This window comes from Tamandua tetradactyla, chromosome 9, assembly GCF_023851605.1.
Source record: "Tamandua tetradactyla isolate mTamTet1 chromosome 9, mTamTet1.pri, whole genome shotgun sequence".
Classification (NCBI taxonomy): domain Eukaryota; kingdom Metazoa; phylum Chordata; class Mammalia; order Pilosa; family Myrmecophagidae; genus Tamandua; species Tamandua tetradactyla.
Window position 1 is genome coordinate 10612383 of NC_135335.1, and position 22961 is coordinate 10635343.

The window sequence follows — 22961 nt, forward strand, 5'->3', positions numbered from 1 at the left end:
GCCTGTCTTTTATGTTTGTTTATGGCCTGCCTCCCCCCACCCCTACCCCGCTAGAATGTACGCTACCCCAGGGTAGGGTTCTAGAACATTCCAAGACCCTCCAACACACCCTGCTATTCTTAGTAGAGGTTTGTGGAAGGGGTACGTTGCACCACCTGGGAGCTGGGCCATGCCCTAGGAACTGGTGCCCCAGATCTCCCAGCCTTGCCCTCCAACGAGGCAGCAGGCGACAAACCAGCCGATAGTTTGGCTTGTGTGTCACCTCCAGCGTTCCCAAGGAGAAGGGAACTAAGGTAGCCATGGACTCAAAGGGTGACTTGGGGCCACAGCCTGGGTTTTGTACAGCAAGTGCTTGGTGGTACAGAGTGAGAGGGCTCTGGGGAGAAAGAAAGGAGTCTGCCAGACACCCCCAAACTCAGCGATGGGCCCCCCGGGGCTGCTAGATTGAAGGGGCTAAACCAAGATGGTCCCCTGGGCCTGCCTCACTCTGGGGTTCAGCCCTGCCATTCCCTGAGATCAACCCAGGCGATACTGGCAACCCAGTGAGTCTGAGGGGAAGGACCCTGCCCCTAGTCCTTCCTGAACTTTCTCTCAATGTATATGTGTGTGTGTGGGGGGGGGGGACCTGTGCCAGGTACTGGGACTCAGGACTCAGCGCTGTTCTCAAGGAGATCCGGTTTGGTAGGAGGTTTCCCAGCAGAGGGGATATTTCACTTGGGCTCTGAAGGCTGAATAGGAGTTCACCAGATACAGAAGGCTTGAGAGGGCTGCAGTGGGGAGGTCTGACGGGACTGGGACAGCCATCCAGACTCCCTGCCAGACCCACAGGCCTGGAACTGCCAGGTCTACCGCTGCACTCAGGCTCCCTCCAGAGAGCCTTTTACTGGCGCAATAAAAATTAAAAACAACAAAACAGGGAGTGGGGAGGGGGTGGAATGCTCTTCTATTGTATGGTAAGAAGGGAGGCAGGCCCTAAATCAGGAAGGGAATCGACAGGGCCCTGACACCCGTCTCTCCTGTTTATTAGGACTGAAATGTTTACTCGGTGATAAGGAGCTGGCTTTTTCACAGAGATTTGTGCGCTCTTTTTCAATTACCCCTCGTCTTTCTCTGCCACTTTTGCACTAAAGGGATAATAAATGTATCAGAGCGTTTCAATTATTCATCTAAATCATGACTGCGCCTGCCATGGCCAAGCTTTAGTGACAGATTAATTCAGGGCCTCTTTGCGCGGTGGTCACCGTCTCGTCTCTGGCCCGCCCAGCAACCCGGGAGGATGGACTGCAGGGGTAGGTGGGCTGGAGTCAGGCAGGGCCCTGGCAGGGGTTCAGGACAGGATGGCTCCCGCCCCCCACCCACACACACACACCCAGTGCCCGATCCCCACATGACAGCGCCCTGCCCGGGGCCCTCCTGAGGTCAGCACACACCTGTGAGGGTGCAGCCACCCTGTCCCCCCCTCACGTTGGCTTCAGCACACCCCGCTCTCTGTGCCCATGTTGCAAGGCCAGGTATGTGCGCGTCCCGGTGTCCTGAGTGTCTCACCTACTGCCCCAGCGCCCCACTGACCCCAGCCCAGTAGCTGTGCATATGCATGCATGTGTGTGCCTATGAGCGTGTGCGTGTGCATGTGTGAGTGTGCATGTGTGCGTGTGTGTGTGTGCGTGCGCTTCTCTCCCCCAGACCCCACCACAGTGGTGCCCCCGCCAGGTGGGCAACCTGCCATGGGCAGTGTTTCTTCCTCCCCATGCAGACCTCTCAAGCCTTCTGTATCTGGCAAACTCCTATTCAGCCTTCAGAGCCCAAGTGAAATATCCCCTCTGCTGGGAAACCTCCTATCAAACCGGATCTCTTTGTGAACAGTGCTGAGTCCTGAGTCCCAGTACCTGGCACAGGTCCCCAACCCCCAACCCCACACACACACATTGAGAGAAAGCTCAGGAAGGAATAGGGGTAGGGTCCTTCCCCTCAGATGCACTGGGTTGCCAGTATCGCCTGGGTTGATCTTAGGGAATGGCAGGGCTGAACCCCAGAGCAAGGCAGGCCCAGGGGACCATCTAGGTTTAGCCCCTTCAATCTAGCAGCCCTGGGGGGGCCCATCGCTGAGTTTGGGGGTGTCTGGCAGACTCCCTTCCTTCTCCCCAGAGCCCTCTCACTCTGCACCTCTCTCCAGAGGTGCCTGGATGGAGAGAGGTCCAGAGCTGCTCTACCGGTGGCTCAGTTTCCCTCAAAACCCCCACCGGGCACAGGGCCTTTGCACGTGCTGCTTCTGTGCTTGGACCGAGAGCTCCTCCCGCACCCCCCCGCCACCATATCCCACCCAGGCCGCCTCCCCACCACTGCTCTGCTCCGTTCAGCTCATCGAGGACCTGCCTGGGACCGGTCCCCGCGCAGGGGCACAGCAGCCCCTGTGGGCTGGCACCTGCCACCCTTGAAAATCAGATGTCGGTTTGGGCTGTTGTCTTAAGTTCCAACGGCCTCCTCCATCATGTTAGACCCTGAGGGCAGGCACCAGGCGTCTATCTGTCCACTGCGCTGCCCGCTGACCTACTGCCCCCATCAGCGATGGGCCCCCCGCTGCTATGGGGAACCTGCCCGGGACCCCCCCTCTCCTCTCCCAGCTCACTGCCAGGACCCGGGGCCGGGCTTCACCCCCTTTCCTCTCCTCCATCTGTCTGTCTCCTTCTCCGAGTCTCTGTCTTTCCTTCTCAGTCCCTCCCTCTTCCTGTCACTTTCCGTCCCCTTCTGCCTTCCCGTCCTCTCTTCCTTGCTGCCCTGTGCACATCTTTCGGGCTCGCCTTCTCGCTCTCTGTGTGTCTTTCTCTTGCTACCACCTTCTCACTGTTCCCCCATTTCTCTTTTTGGGCTCCGTCTCAGTTTCTCATTCTCTCGCCCTCTTCTCTCTCACTCTCGTTCTGTCTCTCTGTGTCTCTCCCTGGCTCTTGCTCGCTCTCTCTCCTCTGTTCACAGGGCCCAGAGGCCTGAATACTCGGTGCCCTCAGCTTTTTGCCTGGTCCCCTGGCCACCCTGCCTGCCCCGGCGCCACTGACCCCGCTCATTGCCCGTGGCCACCAGGAAAAGGCTCAGTTCGGGCCGCTGCGATCAGCCGTGGCCAGGCACAGTGGCCAGACAATGTGGCTTCCGTGGCCCCGTGGCCTGTCCCTCCCTGGGCCGGGCTGGGCTCAGAGGAAGCCGGTGGGCCCCGAGGAGTTCGCCCAGCCAGTTTGCAAACATGGCTTGCGCACCTACTGTGTGCCAGGCTCGGGGCTGGTGGGCAGACGGGAGCCCAGCACAGGCAGGGGGCGCCCCTTGGGATGGGGAGTCATCAGTCCACGGTGGGCAGATGGGACCCTCTGACCTGGAGAAGCCAGGCGAGGTGTGGGGTAGGGGATGGGGCTTCGGCAGGAGGGATCAGAGGATCCCTGATCAGAGGACATCTCTGACCCCTTCCCTCCCCAGCTCAAAGCCTTGGAAGGTTCCTTTCCATGCAATAGAATAAATTCCAGATTCCTCATCGCTGTCCAGCAGGTCCTATGGGCTGTATCCCCTCACTTCCTGCCTCCCTCCCTGGGCTCTTGGGCTCCCTGCTGTCCTGCAGGCCAAGCTCTCTCCTGCTGCAGGTCTTCTGTGCCGGTGGAGCCCTCTGCCCAGAATTCTCCTCCCCCAGATCTTCCCGCAGCCAGTTCTGCCTTGCCACTCAGAGCTCTGCTCAAATGCCACCTCCTCCAGGGGGCCTTCCCAGCATTCCCCGCTCCTTGCTGGGATGGCACCTACCCTCCCACCTCTCTGCCCTCTTGCCCGGCCCTATGTTCTCCTCCTCTCATTTCACCGCCTGCCCTGATGTCGGAGGGTCTCAGCCCTGGCACACGTTGTTTGAAAGTGTGCATAATTCAGAGCCAGGAGGTGGGACCCTAATCTGCGGGGCAGGCCAGAGAGAGCCCCGGAGTGTCCTTGAAGGCCTGGCTTGGAATTGGAGATTGTCTTTCGTGGACTCTAGGAGCAGGGGAGTGACGTCCCCTCCCTGCCTCCACTGCCAGGCCCGGTAGCTGCAGCTGGTGCTGTTGGTGGCCAGATGTACCCAACTGGGGCCTTGCCAGCCCCTCCCTGCCCTACTGCATGGACCCTCCCCCTGTGCCGTGTGGAATGGGCTGTTAGCATCTCCATTTTGCAGAGAAACTGAGGCACTAAGGTCCCAGAGCTGAACTGCCCTCCCACTCCGTTCCAGCCAGCGTCCTGGCTAAGAAGGGTGATGGGACCTGGATCCCCCCCATGGGGACTGGCCCCTGCCACATGGCCGCATCCTAAGCCAGGCAGGCCTGGGGGACCCGTGCCCCACACCCCCGCGGGCAGGATGCCACCCAGCCCCTGCCTGCAGCTGCCGCGGGGATTTTTAATAACGGGAGTGATTTTTGCATGATGAATGAGGCACCGCCGTTGTGTACATAATGAAGCCCTAATGTTTTCAAATCCCCATTTAAGGAGCTGATCTCACCCCGTGATGAATTTCAGATCACACCGCGGAGCTAGCGTCCATCCATCTTCTCCCTGGGGCGCCCACCCGCCTGGTGAGGGTGGGTTCTGCATCCCCTGGTGGGTCAAGCCCAAGCCTGGCACAGAGCAGGTGGCCCGGCGCATGTTTGTTGATTGAACAAGTGAACGGCGCGTGTGGGCAGAGACCACGGGTCCTTGGTTTCCAAGGACCCCCCGCCATGGCCGGGGAGGTGAATCGAAGTCAGAGGTGGAAGGCATGGGGTGGGTGGGGAGAGAAGAGGGAGCAAGGTCCAGGCTTTGTCGGGGGGAGCCCGCCCTCTGCAAGGTCAGGGGCCTTGGGCTGCAAACAGCTCAGACATCTGCCCCCGACCCGGCTGGCACTCTCCTGGGGACTCAGTTTCCCATCTGTCCCACCAGGATCGCAGGTGGCTGAGCCGGGGCAGCCGCTGCAGAGACTCCTTGGCGTGGCTGGGCAGGCTCTCCTGGGGCAGGCGCTGGCTCCTGAGCCAGCGGGGGCAGGACCTCTAGTGGCTCTGGCAAGGTGTCTGGGCGGGGACCCCCAATGGTCTTACACTCACTGCTCTGCCCTCCCTCAGGCTCTCTCCCTGCACCCCAGCTGCCTGCTCCCTTTTCCCTGCCAGGGCCTGGTGGGGCAAGGGTGCCAAGCCAGAAGTCCCTGTCAGGGCTTTCCTCGTGACATCCCCACCTGGTGGTGGGGTCCCTCGGGTAAAGGCCAGTGGCTGAGCCTCAGTCACCCCATCTGTAAAATGGGGGTGTGGATATGATCAAGCACAGGACACTTTGGTGCCGTCTCTCATCCCTGGCAGGAAAAGAAGGGGTGCTTTTACTGCCCGGGGGTACAGATGAGGAAACTGAGGCACTGAGAAGTGAAGGTGACCAGATGAGGGGCTGAGAAGTGGCTGGGGGACTCGGTGTGGCCACCTCCAGCGCCCCCTAGTTGGCTCATTTCAGAGGCAGGAAGTTGAGCCAGAGAAGGTGTGGGGCCAGGGAAGTCACCCAGGCAGCCCCCACCTCCTGCATGCCCCACACGCCAACCAAGCCTGGCCCCAGGTCCCCTGCCCTGCTCAGGGAGCCTGCAGGGGCCCAGGAAAGTCCGGGAAGTGGGTGGGGGCTGCCCAGGTATGGCCTCACAGTTCCCACCCGGCTGTGTGATTCTGGAAAAGTGGCTTTGCCTCTCTGAGCCTTAGGCTCTACTTCTGTAAAATGGGGGTTAGTGATATAGGGCTTTCTGATCCCCCTCTAACTGGCTGTGTGACCTTGGACAAGCCCTCTAGACTTCGGCCACCTTGACTTTGTAACAGATATTGGATATGGCGAGTTTGGGAGCATGGAGCTGGGTTGGGGGTGGTGTGACAACAGAAATGACAAGAGAATAACAATGATGATGCCAATGGTCACCCCAATTCCATTTGCCAAGCGGCCCCCCCATCACCACTACCCTCCAGAATATCTCAGCCCTCCCCTTAACCCTTTGAGACCCCTTCTGAGGCTCAGAGAGGTTAAGTGACTTGCCTAAAGTAACCGGCATGCTTGCAGCCCGGATTCCTAGGAAAAGAAGTTCCCGGAAGAGGTGACCCAGGGGGCCAGACCCATGGGACAGTGGAGGGTGGGAGAGGAGGGGGAGCGGGCCCAGGCTGGCCAGGGTCACCTGCCCTGTGGCAGGAGCGCAGCCATGAGGGGGTGGGGGTGGGGAGCCCTCGTGCCCCCCCAGGCCACAGGCCTCCACGTGCTCCTGTAAATAATTAATTAGCCCCTGCTTGCTTGTTTGTTTAGCATGAGGAATGCTCCCCCACTGAGACGCATTTATTGCTGAATAAATTTAAATATCTAATCTTCCCTTCATGAATATTACAGCACCGTAAATAGCGGCCAACACATCCTGAGCCCTTTGGGGAGATGGGGGGGATCCCCCCCCCCCCCCCCCCGCAGGCGCCTCCGGCCTCCTGCTGGCTGCAGCACCCCCCCCCCCACCGCACTGCTCGGCCACCCCCCACCCCCCACTGGACCTGCCCAGGACCCACTTAGACAGTCAATCCCCCCACCTGCCTGTCTTTCTCCCCCAGCCTCAAAATGTCTGGGGAGGAAAGGAGGCTCGGCACAGTGGGGGGTCTGGGGGGTGGGCGGGGAGCTTCCGCGGGGCGGGGCTGCAAGGCCCAGCGCTCCGCCCACGCCCAGGCAGGAGGGCAGAGTGGGCCGCAGGGTTCCCGGAGCCGAGGTGGCGAGGCGGGTCCCCGCGAGGGCCAGGACCAGGTCAGAGGGCAGAGTTCTCAGGTGAAGGGTCAGGGGCTGGCACCGAGGCCAGGGCTGGGGCAGACGGAGCTCGGGCTGCAAGTGGGGGGCGGAGAGGGTCAGCCGCGGAGGAGTGGTCCCAGGAAGAGGACGTCCCGAAGGAGAGAGACGAGGAGGGTTCCTGGAGGCAGGACGAGAACGGGAGGGAGGGGTGCAGAGGGGTAGGCTGGCTGCTGGGGGGCTAGGGGCAGGAGGGGGCAGCGGGCAGCTGTGGGGGGAGCCGAACAGTGGAGAAGGTCGAGGACAAGAGAAATGGCTTCAATTAGAGATAGAAGGTCCTTAGCAATTTCTTTTTATTTATCCATAGCAATGGATAAAAGTAGAGTTGCTCCAAAGTACAGAGCCGGAGTTTGGGAGAGTAGCCCCGTCGGCTTATCCTTAATCCTATTTTAGAGATTTGGGTCCCTGGCCTAGAGAGGAGAGATGGGTAGCTTGGGGTCGGAACAGGACATCCTGAATCCAGCCCATTGTTCTTTCCTTGAATGTGAGTTGCCTCCCTCAACATGGTAAGAGCATTTAAAAGGCTGAGATTGTCAGCAGATACTTAAGTCCCCAAAGGAAAAATGGATAAAGGACAGGGACAGGCAATTCACAGAGCAAAAACAATGGGATAGGTCAGAGAGGATAGGACGATAAAACTGAAAAACGAAAGCAGCATACAATTTTTAAATCTCCAAATTTGCAAAGATTGTTGACGTGCAACGTTTGTACTTATCACATTGGGAAAGTGTGCAGAAATGTTCATCGGCAAAGCTTACCGTGTGCAAGATGTGGTCAACCCGGAAATACAGAGAAATGAACAGAGAGCCTTTGGCAAAATTAAAAATAATAAAAACCAGGGTTCCCGAAAGGCTCCTCTATTGGGAGGGGATGTGTGAAGGCACAGGGGGACAGAAGTCAGGCTGCAGGCTGGTAGTGGGGAGGGGCCAAGGTGGGGAGACAGCGGGTATAGACAGTGCCTTCCCAAAGCATTTGGATGAGGAGGGGCCAAATGTGAGCCAAACAGCCAAAAGGGGAGGGGGAGGGCCAAGTGGAGGAGGGAGAGGTTCGGGGTTCGAGGTTCAGGGACAGTTGAGACCTCGTATGGTCCTAGGGGAAGCACAGTGGCTGGGCTCCGAAGCCCAACCTCTAGCTTCCAGCTGTGTGACCTTGGGCAAGTTTCTCACCCTCTCTGGGCCCTCAGTTTCTTCCTTGATAAAACAAAAATAGTAGTACCTCCTAAGGGAAGTGTCGGATCAAATAAGATAAGGGATGTAAATCTCTCAGGCTGGACTGGCAGGGGCTCAGCAAAAGAGTTGCTGGTGGCTACTGTTAAGGAGCCAGTTCAGACCTTAGAGGTCGAGGGAGGAGCTTAGAAAGGGCTTAGGGGAGTCCTGTGGCCACAGGTGGGAGGCGGTTCAGCCTTGACCTGGTGGAGAGTTATCTGAGGATGGTCCCACCTCCCCCGTGGCCTCAGTCTCCCCAGGAAAGACCCCAGGCTTTCTGCTGAATCAGGGGTGGACTGGGGGTTGAGTTGGGAGGTTTGAGGTTTGTTTAGATGTGGTTGAGGGGCCTGGAGGGGGATCAATGGGCAGCTCGGTGTGAATTTGCACACGCACACGCAGAGTAGGCAGCCCAGGGACCAGGGTTGTAGGGCGCTTTGCAGCTGCCCCAGGGTCGGGGGAAGGGGTGCACCGCTCCCTCGGAGAGGTCCCCAGGGCTCGGTTTAGCCCAAAGTAAGAGCCAGGACAGGGCGTAGGGGTCAGAGCTAAGGGAGAGGCCAGGAGAGACAAGGTGGCCCTTTGAGCTAAGGACAGGCAGGCACGAGGACCCCCTGGTGCTCAGCTGGTGTGTGAGCAGGGATGGGGCAGGCGGCCAGGAGGGAAGCAGGCTGCTGAGACCCTGAATTCCTGTCTAGCCTTTGGCTTGTTGGGGAAGATGGGGCAGGGGTGGTACCCAGGACCCATCTCTCATCTCTGCATGGGGGGGCAGCTACCCTCCTCAGCCTGTACTGCGGAGGAGCGCCCTATTCCGGTACTGCAGGGGAGGAGGGGGGGCTCCATGCAGGAGCCCAAAGCATCTTGCTAGCATGAATCCACCCCCACCCCATGCCATGCACCCAGGTCAGCCCCAAAGACCTGGCTGCAGGCCCAGCCACTTCTGCAGGAAACATTAAGTCCCTGGAACACAGATCTCACCGAGCTCCACTTCCGTTCGCCCCCCTGCCCCCACCTCAGCAGTCCAAGGTCGCCTGCGGGGCGGTTAGCACCAGGAGACAGCCGGCAATGGGTGCCAGGTGGCTGCGCCCATTGGAGCAGGGCTGGAAGGGCCCTCAGGGAGAGCCGGCTCAGATGCATCCCCCAACACATCCCCAGTGCCCTGCACACACCTTGCCTGGACACGCACCTCTGATATACACACAGGCCCACACCCAAGCGCCCTAAGTGCACATCGCCTGCACACGTTCCTCCCATCACACCCCACGCTTGCCTGCCCTGTCACCGACAGCCATCCCTCAAGTCACCTTCACTCAGCACCTTACAGGAATTAACTCTCTCAAGCCTTCCAACATCCTTATTAGGTGATCACCATTGCCCCATTTTACAAATGGTCAACTGAGGCTCAGAGGGCTTAAGTGAGGTGTGCCCTGAACTGGAACCCAGGGTGCCCAGCTCCACAGCCCTGCTGTGGTTCATCAGGCTGGGTGGTCCCCTGCCTCCCCCACCCCCAGCTGCTGTCCAGAGCAGACACTGCACAGGTGCTGTGCGCTCCCGGCTAGACCCACAGGTGCAATATTTAGCTCAGGGGCCCTCCGTGGGCTGCAGCTGCCCCTATCCTTGCTTAAGTGGGGCCCAGTCCCAGAGCCCCTCACCAGGGTCCCCAAAACCTCCCCACCGGCGGCACCCCTCCTCTCCATGCTCTGGGAAATCACCTAGTGCCAGCTCCAAGTGAAGTTGCAAAATTAGGTTTAATTGGGCCCCATAGGGCAGGAGAGAAAACTGCAGAGAAGAGAGAGGGAGGTGGGCCAGCTGGTGACCCTGGATCCGTGCCAAGACGTGGGGGAAGGGGCGCGGTAGGTTTGCGCATCTGTAAAATGGGGGAAATGATGGTCTTTTCCTGGGCCTGGGTTGCTTTTGAGGTAGCCCTGGGGTGCAGTGGGAGCCGGGGAGCGAGCTGGAGATGGGCCATGTTCTCCTGGCCGGGACGCCTGCTCCTTCCCTGGGTTGAGGTCACTGTCGCCACTTTCCAGATGGGGCGGTGGGCGCTCAGAGTGGGGAAAGGCCATGCCAGGGTCTGCAACTGAGGAGGGGCGGGGCTCGAACTTGAACCCAGGCCGAGCCCCGCCTCTCGGGCGCCGGGCGGCGCGGCGCCCCCGCGAGCCTCCCGCCGCGCGCCGAGTTGTTTATCTGGGCCCGGGTCCCCAGGGGAGCCCGCGAGGCCCCGGAGCCAGCTTCGGATAAACAACCCCAAGCCGGGCCCCAATTAAGCCGGATGCGCTAACAAGGAGGCTTGTTAAGGAGCAGGGGCGGCCGCGCCCCGAGCCACCTGCGCGGCCCACCCGCCCGTGCGGCGCAGGGAAGGGGCTGGAAGACTCAGGCTCAAGCCCCGGGTCTGCCACCGGGAACTGGGTGGCCTCAGTTTCCTCGTCTGTAAAGGGGATCCTAGAGTTTGCGAGGACCCAGTGGGGCGGGCGGCGGTCTTCGGGACCCGGGAGTCGCGCCCGCCGAGGGAGCTCCCAGCTCCGCCCCGGTCCCTGCGGCACCGCGGGGAAGGGCAGGATGGGCCGGGCGCGCCCCCTGCCGGCCGCCCCGCGCAGCTTCCCTCCTGGACCGGGTGCGGCACCACCACCCCCCCCACCGCGCCTGCCTCAGTTTACCCAAATGTGAAACAAATGTGTGGGGAGAGGGGCAGGAGCGGCTGGAGAGAAGGAGACGAGAAGGGGACGGGGCCACACAATCAGGGGCCCCTCGGGATGGGGAGTCATCAGTCCGTGGGCTCAGCCTTCTCGTCTGTAGAATGGGATCGGTCACGCCCCGGCCCGTTAGGGACGCGGGGAGCCGCGTGGCTCACCCCACACCCCACCCCCGCAGTGGACGGCTGCATCCACCGGGCCGCCGGGCCCCTGCTCACCGACGAGTGCCGGACCCTGCAGAGCTGCGAGACGGGCAAGGCCAAGATCACCTGTGGCTACCGGCTGCCCGCCAAGTGTGAGTCCCCGACACCCCCCACTGGAGGGACACAGACAGGAGCGCCCCTGCCCCACAGCACCCAAGGGCCTGGGGCCGCGCAGACACGACAGGGGAGTTGCTGGAGGCCTCCTCAGGGCGCTTCTTAACCTTAAGTGGCAGGCCCGGGACTCTCCTCGCACAGCCCGGGAGGGGGCCCGAGGGGCCTGGGGCTGGGGCCGGGGTGGGGCTGGGGGAAGTGGAGGCTGAGGAGGGCGTGGGTACTGAAGGGACGTGGAGGCTGGCCGGGGGTGGGGAGAGGCTGAGGGAGGAGGGGACGCACTAAGCCGGGAGTGCCTTTCGCGCCCCCACTCGCGCCCCAAGTCCCAGCCGAGTGCGTCCAGCTGGTGGGGTGCTCCCCACGGCCTGCCTGTGTCCGAGAAGCGTGGGCATGCGGGTGGGCCGGCACGTGTGTAGTCAGGTCCGAGCGCACACCCATGTGCCCACGCTCGGAAGGGGACCCCCGGGGAGCCTCAGGGCTTAGCGGGTGGTGGCGGGAAGGGGAGGGCTGGTTTCTTGCTCCTTCCAGAGCCCAGGCCGCCAGGGGGAGGAGGGGCCGAGGACGGCGTGGAGGCCCCGGCCGTTCTGACCCCGTCGCCCCCCGCAGACGTCATCCACACGGTGGGACCCATCGCCTACGGCGAGCCGAGCGCCAGCCAGGCCGCCGAGCTCCGCAGCTGCTACCTGAGCAGCCTCGACCTGCTGCTGGAGCACCGGCTCCGCTCGGCGGTGAGGGCGCGGGGGTGGGGGGCGGGGGCGGCCTGCAGCCGGAGGCCGGGCGGGGAGTGACGACGCCCCCATCCCCTCTCGCCCACCCGCCCCAGGCGTTCCCTTGCATCTCCACCGGCGTGTTCGGTGAGTGGGGCCTGGGAGAGGGGGAGGGCCAGCAGAGGGCGGGGCGAGCTGGGCGGGTCCTAGCGCGGCGAGGGGCGGGTCAGAGCCGCGGACCCCGCCCCGCCCCCAGGCTATCCCAACGAGGCGGCGGCCGAGGTGGTGCTGGCGGTGCTGCGCGAGTGGCTGGAGCAGCACAAGGACAAGGTGGGGCCCGGGCCCGGGAGAGGTAACCCGACTGGGGTGGGAGGCGGGGCGCGGCGCGTCAGCCATCGCCGGGGCAACAAGGCTGCTAGTGGCGGCCCTCTGCACCCCTCGTCATCCCTGGGGGCCTGTTTGCTCTTTCTTGTGACACTGGGCACCTGCAATAAGAAGGTGGGACGCACAACCATGACCCCATTCTGTGAAGGGTGCAGTGTGCGCTCTAAGCTCAGGGCCGAGGGCAAGGCAGGTCAAGAAGGGTTGTGGGTGGCGGCCGCCCAGGCTGAGCAGCCCCTGGCGCAGGTGGACCGGCTGATCATCTGCGTCTTCCTCGAGAAGGACGAGGACATCTATCGGCAACGTCTTCCCCACTACTTCCCCGCAGGTACGTGCCTACGGGGCTCCCCCATTGTGCCCACCCCCAGCGGGCCCCTACCCCCCAACCCCAGCCCCACTCCCACCCTCGGGGCAGGTCCTCACTGTCCTCTGCCTTCCAGCCTGACGGCGGGGCGCTGCCCACCCTGACCTGGACGGTAAGCAGGGCCTGGCCCTGTGTGCCCACTAACAAACCTGCTGGCTCACTCACCCACGTGGCCCACCCACAGAGGCTCGGGAAGCCAGGGAGGCAGCCTGGGAGGCTGGGGTAGACCCACAACTTCCTGCCCCCTGACCTCTCTGCTCTGCCCTCAGACCTGGCCACGCCCACAGGACCTCACTCCCAACTCTGAGGACAGGTTGCTGACACGTGCAGCTTGGCCTGGGTGTGGCCACCCGCCCTTTCCCTCAGTCCCTGCCCCTCAGGAGCCTCCTAATAAAAAAAATCACCCCTACTGCAGCTCCTGTCTCAGCTCCGACTGGCTTGCAGCAGAGGCGGGGTGGGGGTGGGGTGGGGGAAGCAGCCCACAGAGGAGTTGGAGTCTGGGGGCAGATGCTTTGGCATAAAGGGACTGGCAAGGCTTTTTGGCGAGCCAGGCAGGTGGAGGTATGGGCCAGACGGCAGAGGCGGGCAGTAGCACTTCACATTTATTGAAGGCCTGTCCCCAAGGAGCTCACAGCCTGGGGGTTGAGACCCTGCATGTGCTGGGAGTGGGGGAAGAAAAGAGGTGAAGGCAATGCAGAGACACAGGGGCCCAAGCGAGGGGGTGTGTGTGCAAAGCAGGCACAGGCAGGCGGTGGAGAGTTGGGGTGGAAGAACAGAGCACTGGAGCAAGACCTGTCTAACTTGGGACTGGGGGACCACTCACAGGCTTGAAGGCTCCTCCCCACACCCTAGGCTGGCACCACATGGGGGTACACTGGAGGTGCCCTGGCTCCCCCACCTCCCCTGAGCCAGGCCCTCCATCATGCCACTCCTCTCCACCTGGGATTCCCCAACTATGCAGACCTCTGGTGGAGGACAGGAAGCTGGGCTCTGGGCCTGTGAAGCAGCAGCTAGAACTGTTGGTAGTACTGGGTCCCTGGACAAGTCTCCAAAGAACTTCCAGGATTCCCATGGAAGCCCTTGGGCCAGATTCCAGCTAAAGTGGGAAGGTGGGAAGCCTTGAAGGAAGGAAGTAGAACCCCAAGTCATCAGGAAGGATTCCCAAGAGGCCTGGCCCCCTCAAAACTGCTCATGGTGGGGAAGCTTGGGGCAGACAGGTGGAAGGCAAGGAAGGACCCCCTGGGGAGGGGATGGGGATGAGGGGACAGCCAGACACACAGCAGCCAGGCAGGCGGCAGGGACAACCACACATATGGCTCACCACCAGCATCCCCTTTAATAAAACATGGAGGGTCATGTGACAGGAAAAGGGGCGGGGGAGCGAAATATGACCATTTACAACCACAAAAAACCTCTGTACATGTCTAACGCCTGGCGGCGGGGAGGGCAGGCGGAGCGGCGCAGGCGGGGCCGGCCCTATTTGTAGAGGATGTCGTAGTGTCCAGGCCGGTAGAGCAGGTAGACCTTGGGCTCAGAGCCCTCAGGGAAGACGTGCGGGTTGGTGGTGCCGCCCTCGCCGCGGTCCATGTACTCCACCTGGATGGAGACGCTGAGGGCCTGGGCCAGCGCGATGATGTGGATGTGGTCGCTCTCTTTGCACATGGGCTCCACCTCCTATGGCACAGGCGTGCGGTCAGGGCCCGAGGCGCAATGCTCCCGCCCCCAGGCCCACACAGACCCCCGTGCACACCTCGCTCCCCCAGGCCCTGGTGTTCCCCACCCCGAGGCAAGAGAAAAGAGGAGAGTCCTGAGTCAGGGAGGTGGGGAGTGGGCAGCACCTGCTGGCAGAACTCCTTGACGGTCCGCCCACCCTCGATGAAGTGCTCGAAAAACTTGCTCTCGCGCTGCAAGTAGCCAGAGGTGAGCAGCCGCAGGTAGACCACCAGGTAGTCCGAGGTGCTCTGGTCATTGAAGGAGGCCAGCAGGTCGGCTACCGACGTCTGCTTCTCCACCTGCTCAATCAGGTCCATGAACTGCCGCCCGCAGAACACAGAGGGAGGGAAGGGAACAGGAGGGTCAACCCCCACGGCCATGCAACCCTCCCTCCACCTTGGCTGAAACCGCACCGGGGGTGGCAGGGCTCACCGTGTTGTGGAAATCCTCAATTGTGAACTCAGTAAAGCCCTGGGACACGAGGTCCTCTTTGCTCTTAGCAGACACAGCTTTGAACCTGTGGGTGGGAAGGAAAGAGGGGCCCTCACGGGGTCCTCAGCCAGCAGAGCAGGGGCCCAGCCAGCACTGTCCACCAGCAGAGAAGGCTGGCCTCTATCCCGGCTCAGAACAGAAGCCCCTCGCAAGAGCCCACCCATCCATCTGGCCTAAGGTGAAACTACACCCTCTATTCACGATGAAGGAGGACGGAGCCCCAGGAGCCCTTCTGGCGAGCCCTCATCCACCTCCTTCCGGCCCGCCTGCCTCACCGTTGCAATTCCTTGCTGTCATCCAGCAGCGCCTCCAAGTGGGAGAATCCAAAAGCTCGATAGAAGCAATTCCCATCAGGCCTGGTCTTCCGGATGTAGGAGTACTTTTTGTGGAGGTCCTGCAGAGAGGCAGCCCCCACCCGCGTAGCCCATCATCAATACTCAGCCAGAACCAGGGCTGGCCAAGGGGGATCCTGCCCCCAACATCAGACCCAGCAGGTAGCAACTGAGCTCCAAGCAGCCACGTGCCATCCTGCACTCCTGACCCCCAGGTAGCTGGATGTGCCAATGGCAATCTACTTACTGACCTGCTCCCCAGAGTCCCCAAAGCCTCAGGACACTGTGCAGTTATGTACAAGCTGATTATATGGGTCCCTAAAGCACTCACTGGCCACTGGCCATGCCATCGTGCTGCACCTGCAGTACTGTTTGGTCATCAAAGCAAGTGGATCTGTCCCCGACAACAGAGCGTTGCCAGCGAGTAGTCTTTCAAATTCAAGGACCCGGGGCCCAGGCCCCACGCCTCAGCCAGGTGTCCAAGGCCCCCTCACTGCTCAGCCTGCTCGGCCTTACTCCTTCGAGACTGAAAGGACCGACCTCCAGGCCTCTGCCCTCAGTACTCCCTGGACTGGAAACAGCCTCCCTGGTCCACTTCTAAATTCTACCTCACCGTCACAAGCCCTGCTCCCAGCCACCATCTCCATTTAATCTTGTCCAGTTTCCTCCTCAAACTCAAATAAGTTTCTTCTGGTGAACCTCCCCTCTTCACACCATTAACCCCAGGTAGGACATTAGTAGTACCTGGCAAGCAGCCCCCACTCCCTGGCCTGCACCCCATCGTACCTCCTCTACTCCCCTAGACCCCTTCCCCACCCAAACCCAGACCCTTGCTTCTTTTTCTCTTTATCCCCAAGCAGCACATCCACCCACATGGCTCTGCCCTGATCCTCAGCCATCTCTCCAACCCTGCAGACAGCCTGTTCCGGCTCCTCTCTCACCCTCCACTCACACACCAGGACCCTCCCTCCCTGGACTCTAGGACATTGCTCCAGGAAGTGCCCCCATAACCCACATCACCACGCTTTCTCTCCCTACTGGTTATACACACATGGCTAGCTCCCGCATTACAATGAACCCTGGACCTCACGTTCCTTTCCAGCTACCACCCAATTTCCCTGCCCCCCTTAGAGCAAAACTCCCCAGAAAGTTCTCGTGCTATTTCCACTGCTCTTGTGCACTCACTGCAAGCAGGATTTTGCTCTGGCAAGGTCACCAAGGCCCGGTTTGTAAGTAATGCCAAGTCCCTGCACACCGGCCCCTCGGCAGCTCCTCCTGGATACTTGTTAGGGATTGACTCGTGCCCTCCCCCCAACAAAGACGTGTTCAGGTCCTAGCCCCTGCCCCTGTAGATGTGAACCCACCTGTAAACAGGGTCTCTCAAGACGTTTTACGTGGGGACAGACTGAATCAGGAGGGGCCTTAATCCAACAGGACTGGAGTCCTTAGAAGCAGAGGAAATTTGGACAGAGCAGGAGAAGACAGTTGGGAACAGAGGTGGCCTTGTGACGGTGACAAAGGTCAAGTTACGGTTGCTGGCAGACTTCAAAAAAAAAAAGCATGATCCTGACAGCACCGTGATTTTGGACTTTTAATCTCCAAAACTGAGACGATAATTGTTGTTGTTAAAGCCAACCAGTCTGTGGTGTTGGGTATGGAAGCCCCTGGATACTCTTTCTTCACTTGGCTTGCAGACCCTGAGCACCCTTCCTCAAAGCACCCTGCTGCCATCTGCCCGTAGGTGGTCATGTCACGTACATCTGCGGTGCATACCACATGCCATATACACCACTCCTCGTGCATACTAAGTGTACGGCACACCCTTGGGTGTACAGCCAGCACAACCCTGTTCAGGCCCTGGGACAGCTTCCACTTTTAACTTGTACTCAGTCTTTTGATATCATTTGGTCAAGAGGATTTAAAGAGCCTAAATGTAAATCTTCGCCCATCGTTTCAGCTCTTAACTCCAATGTCTCATCTATCCAAGTGCTTCTGCCATACCTCCCCTAACTTCAATTTCAACAGGTATCTCAACACAGCCAAGCCTTGATCTCACTGTTAACCCTGTTCCTCGCACAGGCTCCCCCATGTCAGTTTAAGGCAACTCCAGCTTCTTGGCTGTTCAGGCCCAGAGCCTTACAGTAGCTTCTGACTCTTCCCTCACACGCACTGTAAAAGCAAATCCTTCCGGCTCTCTCTTCGAGATAGTAGCATGCAACTGCTCCCCAATGCTTCCCCTCACCCTCTGGTCCCTGCCAAGATCACCTCCTGCCTGTAAAAGCCTTCTCACCTGGCCCCTCAGTCTATTCTTAACCCAGCGGCCAGCCTAATGAGAGTAACCTGTTAAACCGCAACCACTGCACTCAAGAGTAAAAGCCAGGCTCCAGCCATGTCGGTCTCTGTGCTGTCCCTGCCTGGGGACCCTCTGCCTGCCCTGTCACCAGATGGCCCCATGACCTGCTCCTTTGCTTCTTTCGATTTGTTACTCAGATACTACCTTCTCGGGGAGGCCTCAGCCAACTACCCTATTTAAAACTGCAAATCCTCCCCAACTCCCATCTCTTCTTCATTTTCCTCCATAGCACTGAACACAGTGTTCACTGACATATCATATACTGTAGTTCTATCCTTTGCTCATGGTCTCTCCACTACGGAATGGAAGCTTCATGAGTGCAGGAGTTTGTCAGTTTGTCATTACTTATCTCCAGTACCTAAAACAATACCTGAACCCCAGTATCTGCTCAGTAAATATCGGTGAAATGGACAGCACACAACTGGTATCAAGAACCCAAATCACTGTTGCTACAAACAAAAGCTAAAAGAATTCTGAGCACTTACTTTGTACCAGGCACTTCACTAAGGCTGCTACCCACCGTCCTACTGGGTCTTACAGACGAGGAGTTTGTGTGGGGCTCTGCAGCCAGGCTGAGGCTCCTCGTAGCCCTGTCTCTCCTCACAGGAAGGAAAGGTGGGCTCAGACCCAGCACATGCAGCGGGGATGTGGGCAGCACCAAGGCAGCTTTCCCACACCAACACGCAGTGGAGAATCAAACATGCTGTGAGTGAACCAATGGGAGGCGTCTGAGAGGCCCACCCTGCCAGGGGCGGTGGGTCTAGTGTGATGGGTAGGCCTTGAAATGGGGGTCTCATGCCACCGACCCATCACACGGGGAAGGGGGTAACCCACAGCTGAATTGAGCCATGGCTGTGCGCCGGACACTGAACTCACCATTGCCAGGACCACCACCATCGCCCTCAAGCTTCACACCAGCCCTGTGAGGGAAAAGACCTCTCCACCCAGAGATAAGAGAACCACCGCGGCTGCAAGGTCTGTGTCTGCCCAAGCTCACACCCAGGCCTGTCCAGCTTCAAGGCCAGGGCCTCCACCTCTCCATAAGCCTCCCGGGTACGTCACACACACTCTGAGCAAGGGATTCAAGAGGATCAGAGGCACATTCGGCTGGCTCCCGTCTGCAGGTATATTTTACCTGCATGGTGTGTTTTACCCACACACCATTTTAAATTAGAATTAGTTGCCCACTGTTAGAAGTCAGAAGATTTCACATAAAAATCATTATTTCTGGCTTCTCTTTGAAAACAGATCTGGCAACGACAGAAAGGCAGGTGAGAACATTCCAGTTTGCCCCAGCGGCCTTCACTCTGTCTGGCTGCTACTGAGGCTGTGATGCCCGGTGTTCACCACCCCAAATCTTCTGGTTACCTGCCTGGTCCCCAAAATGGATAATCTGAAGGTCCCTCCTTCCTGGTGGGATATTCTAAGCATCTCCGATTTTGGGGGTGGCAGTGGGAGAAGTAACTTTCATTAAGCCCTATTCTGTGCCTACTGGATACTGTTTACATATAGTCCCATTGTCACATTTAAGAGCTTCTTGATAAAGGAGCTGAGAGTTTAAGTGACTTCCTTCAGTTTGTAAATAATGCAGCAGGGCCTTGGACAAAGGTCTGTGGGCCCCCTCTCCCCCTGCTGCCTGCCTCTCCATTAAGATCCAGGAGGTAGGCTGTGGAATACACCCCTGCTACCACACCCTGTGTGTCCCACCCCATCCCTGGCCTGGTGGGCACCACACGATTAGCATCTCCCTTAAACCTCACACAACTATTTTGTGGGCAGGTGCTTTCATTGTCCCTATTTTATAGACAAGGACCCCTGAGCTCAGAAACATTAAAGGATTTGCCAAGGATACAGCTGCTGAGTGCAGAGTCAGGATTTGAACCGACATCTTTTTATACCAGACCCTGCCACTTAAGAAAAAGCAACCAGAGGTCTCCTCTAAAACCGTACCCTCTCAGGAGCCAGGGCCAGCAAGGCACAGTCTGGAGGAACCACCCTCCAGCCCCCAGCCCCAGTGTTCTTGTTGCTCCCTCTGGGCAGCCCCCACCTTGATCTTCTGTTGATAGATGTTGTCATCCTCGGCATACTCCTTATATAGGACCGAGAGCTCCAGGCGCTCTGAGACCAGAGGGTTTTGCACAGCAATCTGCAGGGGGTGGGAAATCCATCAAGCTCTGGCAGTCAGGTGGAGGGGATCCATGCCTAACAGCCAGGGCACCTAAACAAAGGGTGCTGGCTGGTCACCCAATGGCATAGTAACCTCCATAACCACCTAAGACCTAGCACAACATGAAGAGAAGAGAGCTTCCAAGTGGAGACAGACAACAGACCTGTGGTGGCCTGGAGCTGTGTACCCCCAGAAAAACATGTTTGCATTCTTAATCCACCCCTGTGGGAGTGAACCCATTGTCAACAGGAACTTTTGATCAGGTTTCTTTAGTCAAGGTGGAGCCCACTGAAAGAGGATGGGTCTTAATCCTATTACTAGAAGCCTTATAGAGAGGCCACAAAAAGAGAAACCAGAAGAAACGGCCAGAAGCTACAAGTCAACAGAACCCAGAAGAGGAAGGAGAAGATGCCACCATGTGTACTGCCATGAACCCAAGACTGCCGGCCAGCCAGAAGATACTGACCCGGGAGGAAGCAAACTTTCTAGGATCTGAAATGATGAGCCAATAAATTCCTGTTGTTACGCCAACCCACTGGCTGGTATTTGTTTCAGCAGCAGGAAATTAAAACCGTGCCCAGCCTGGGCATTCACGCAAAGGGGCACAAAGGGCCACTGCCTCACAGACCCTCACCTCTTGCTGAATGCGGTCCTGCTGAGCCATAATGGCTTCATCATAGGCCAGACAGTTCACACCTGGAAGAAAAAAAAGATTACAGTGGGTCTTGGCCACCTCCACTCTGGACAGCTGGGGCCAGAGGAGGAGGAGAAGCCTGAAGTATAGAGGCATGCTTCTTACACCCTGCTCCACTCCAACTCTGTCCTATTATAACATTGGTGATGCTGCTTCTCCTCCTGGGCCCCAGTCTCATCTTTAAAATAAGACAGAACTGATTGTTCTCAAGGTTAGTTTGTCCAGACCTGGCACCCCCTCCCTCTCTAATTTCTAACATCACTTCCCTGCAGCATGAGAATGCTCTTGGGGCCAGACACGGTCTCTTGGGGAAAGTAAAATGGGAGAAGGAGGCAGAGTCTGAGGCTAGATTACTGCTTCTTATGAGCCTGCATTCTACCTGGTCACACCCTTCCCCCTTCTGCAGCCTGAGTAGCTTTAACAGTGCCCATTTTACAGATAACAAAACAGATGCAGAGGGGTGAAGTAACCTGCCCAAGATCACAACTAGTAAAAACCTGTGTTGGTCAAACCCAGGTTTAATTCCCAAAGTCTGATTTCTTCACCAGAATGACCCCATTACCTCACTGCAGAATCAACTGCCTCACCTGTAAAATGGGGCTAATACCACCACCTTCTCCCCTCACTGAATTGTCATAAGGAGTACATGGGACCTCAGAAGTTCCCGTTAAGTGTGATCAAGTTGGGCAGGTCCATCCTGTGGACCCCACTCTGTGGAGCCAGCAGACCTGAATTTCTTCTTCTCAGTCTCTCAAGTGTTTGGTTAGGATGGGCGTGTGCCTGCTGAATGACTTGGGGGCCCCTCTGGGGCCTGACCATTATGCATTCTCAGCTGGTCACTGGCCTGCAACACTGCTGCCCTCCCATCCAAGTGAGCTGGCTACTCAGTTCCCAGAGCCCAACTCCTAGGTGGAAAAGGGAAAGGGAGAGGTGCGAAATGCTGCCCCCACCTCCTCAGGAGTCGGAGAAAACAATGCCTTGGCAGGCGGCAGGAGGCTACAAAGCCAGAAAAGGGTCTCTGCAGAAAACGAAGGTCGGGGCCCTAAGAGACAGACACCGCGGCAGGCCCTTCCAACCCCAGGTTCCCGCCTGGTCCTTTGGGCTCTGCAGCTCAGCCCTCCCCGGGATAACCTGACACCCTCCGGGCCGCGTAGGCTGCCTTAGAAGAAGGCGGGCGGCTCCGCCGGTCCTAGGCCTCTGCCGGACGGCCAAGACCTGGGCGGGAGGGCTCAGGCAGTGTACAGTTGAGGCCCGCCGCGGGGGGAGGGGGAGGGGCGGGGGCGGGGCGGCGGAGGCCCCGCCCCGGGTTGCGTGACGGGGAAGGGCCGCTGGCCTGACCCGCCCGCCCACCCGGGGGTCGCAGCAGCGGCTTCTTCCATTGTGAAGGGGAGGGGGGAGGGCAGCACAGAAGGGGGCAATCTGCGCGCTCCGCCCCCGGCCAGCGGCGGCCTCATCCGCTCCGACCTACTCGGGAACGGCTGGCCCACGGTTGCCCCCGCCGGCTCGGGACGGACATCCTTCCCTCCGTCGTTACCTTCAGAGTCGCTGCCCAGCGGCTCCTGCTTCTGCTGCTGAGGCTCCTCCGCCGCCATCTTTAAACAGCGCCGCACTGGCGACCGCTTCCGGGTTATCTATCGCCCTCCTCCCGGAAGTGAGCCTCTCTCGGTAGCCCCTCCTTGGCAACACTCCTAGCAACGAGGTCCCTTCGGGCGTTGTCAAGTGATGGCGTCCAGGTCCTGCGTGGCAACCGCAGGCGTGCAGGCCCGAAGCCCTGCAAAAGAAAGACCGCCTCCTGCCCGTACCGCCACCCCGTATGTTTGCTTGTACCATCTTTCCCAGGCTAAGTTTCCGATGGTGATAAGAGCCTCCTGGAACCAATTCAGTTTGCTTTTCACTGGAGTTTGAAACGCGGACTGTTACTGAGATAAGGAAGAAGATGACATTTAAATCACTGAAGACGAGATTCCTACTGCGGGTGCCAGCATGCGATTGTAGCTGCAGAGGGAGCATGTGGACGGGGAGATGGGAAGTCACGCTAATCCTGGGACGCCCCTCAGAGCCCCAGGACGTCAGCGGTGTGTCTGCCCCTCACCGCGCCTCCCTTTCTATGCCGGCTTTGGTGTCCTGCTCTCGGCCCTTGGTATCGAGGCCAGAGCCCGGGGACCTAATTTAGGGCTCCCGTACCTTTCCGGTTGGAGAGAAAACAAGGTCGTTTTAAAGGCAAAGTTTGGAGAACAAATTAATGGCCAGTGGTTAAGGAGGGGGGAGGGGGCGGGAGGGAAGTGGGTGTGGCTACAAAAAGGAACTGGAAGGATCTTTGTGAAGATGGGAATGTTCCCTTCCTTAACTGTATCAGAAAAATATCCTGGTATATCCTATACTATAGTTTTGCAAGATACAAGATGTTACCAGTGGGGGTAAAGGGTACATGAGATCTTCTTGTCTTATTTCTTACAATAGCCTGTGAATTATTTCAAAATTTCAAAATAAGGCAATGCTGGAGGTGCACAGCTGAGTCCCTCCCCAGCATTGCCCTCCAGGGAAGGAATTTGCTCCCCCATGATCCTGCCTCCTGATACCTGCCCTGTGATAGTGATTGAAGACCTGGTCCCCTGGCCTCATTTTAGGATCTCTCTGAAGGCCTATCCCCGCTTCAGAGCTCCCCATGGTACTAAGGCCTGTTTCAATTATATTCCAGTTCAGTTTCTCTCTCTACCCCATCCTGTTCCCTTCACTTCCTTACCTACACTG

General features: G+C 58.9%; 2 protein-coding genes across 5 annotated transcripts in view; one reads left to right on the plus strand and one right to left on the minus strand.

Moving 5' to 3' along the window:
- MACROD1 (mono-ADP ribosylhydrolase 1) overlaps positions 1-12873 on the plus strand; it is a 146251-nt gene extending 133378 nt beyond the window's left edge. For 2 of the 3 annotated variants that reach the window (XM_077115884.1, XM_077115885.1), the window contains 6 exons: positions 10872-10988; positions 11614-11735; positions 11831-11861; positions 11971-12044; positions 12342-12423; positions 12729-12873. In XM_077115884.1, coding sequence (XP_076971999.1) covers positions 10872-10988; positions 11614-11735; positions 11831-11861; positions 11971-12044; positions 12342-12423; positions 12729-12766 — 464 coding nt within the window. In that variant the 3' untranslated portion in view covers positions 12767-12873. Of the gene's footprint in view, positions 1-10871; positions 10989-11613; positions 11736-11830; positions 11862-11970; positions 12045-12341; positions 12424-12535; positions 12572-12728 lie in introns of all 3 variants that reach the window. The other variant, XM_077115886.1, reaches the window with a different exon arrangement.
- Positions 12874-13776: 903 nt separating this feature from the next.
- OTUB1 (OTU deubiquitinase, ubiquitin aldehyde binding 1) lies at positions 13777-21870 on the minus strand. Of its 2 annotated transcripts, none has more exons than XM_077115887.1 (7): positions 21745-21870; positions 20151-20212; positions 19397-19495; positions 14940-15058; positions 14605-14689; positions 14298-14492; positions 13777-14133 (listed from the first exon to the last, which is right to left on the minus strand). In XM_077115887.1, the coding sequence occupies exons 1-7, from the start codon at positions 21800-21802 to the stop codon at positions 13936-13938; spliced, it is 816 nt and encodes a 271-aa protein (XP_076972002.1). In that variant the 5' UTR covers positions 21803-21870; the 3' UTR covers positions 13777-13935. The 2 variants fall into 2 exon arrangements, with proteins under 2 accessions (XP_076972002.1, XP_076972003.1); XM_077115888.1 differs by lacking the exon at positions 21745-21870 and adding an exon at positions 21161-21478.
- Between the last annotated feature and the right edge of the window lie 1091 nt (positions 21871-22961).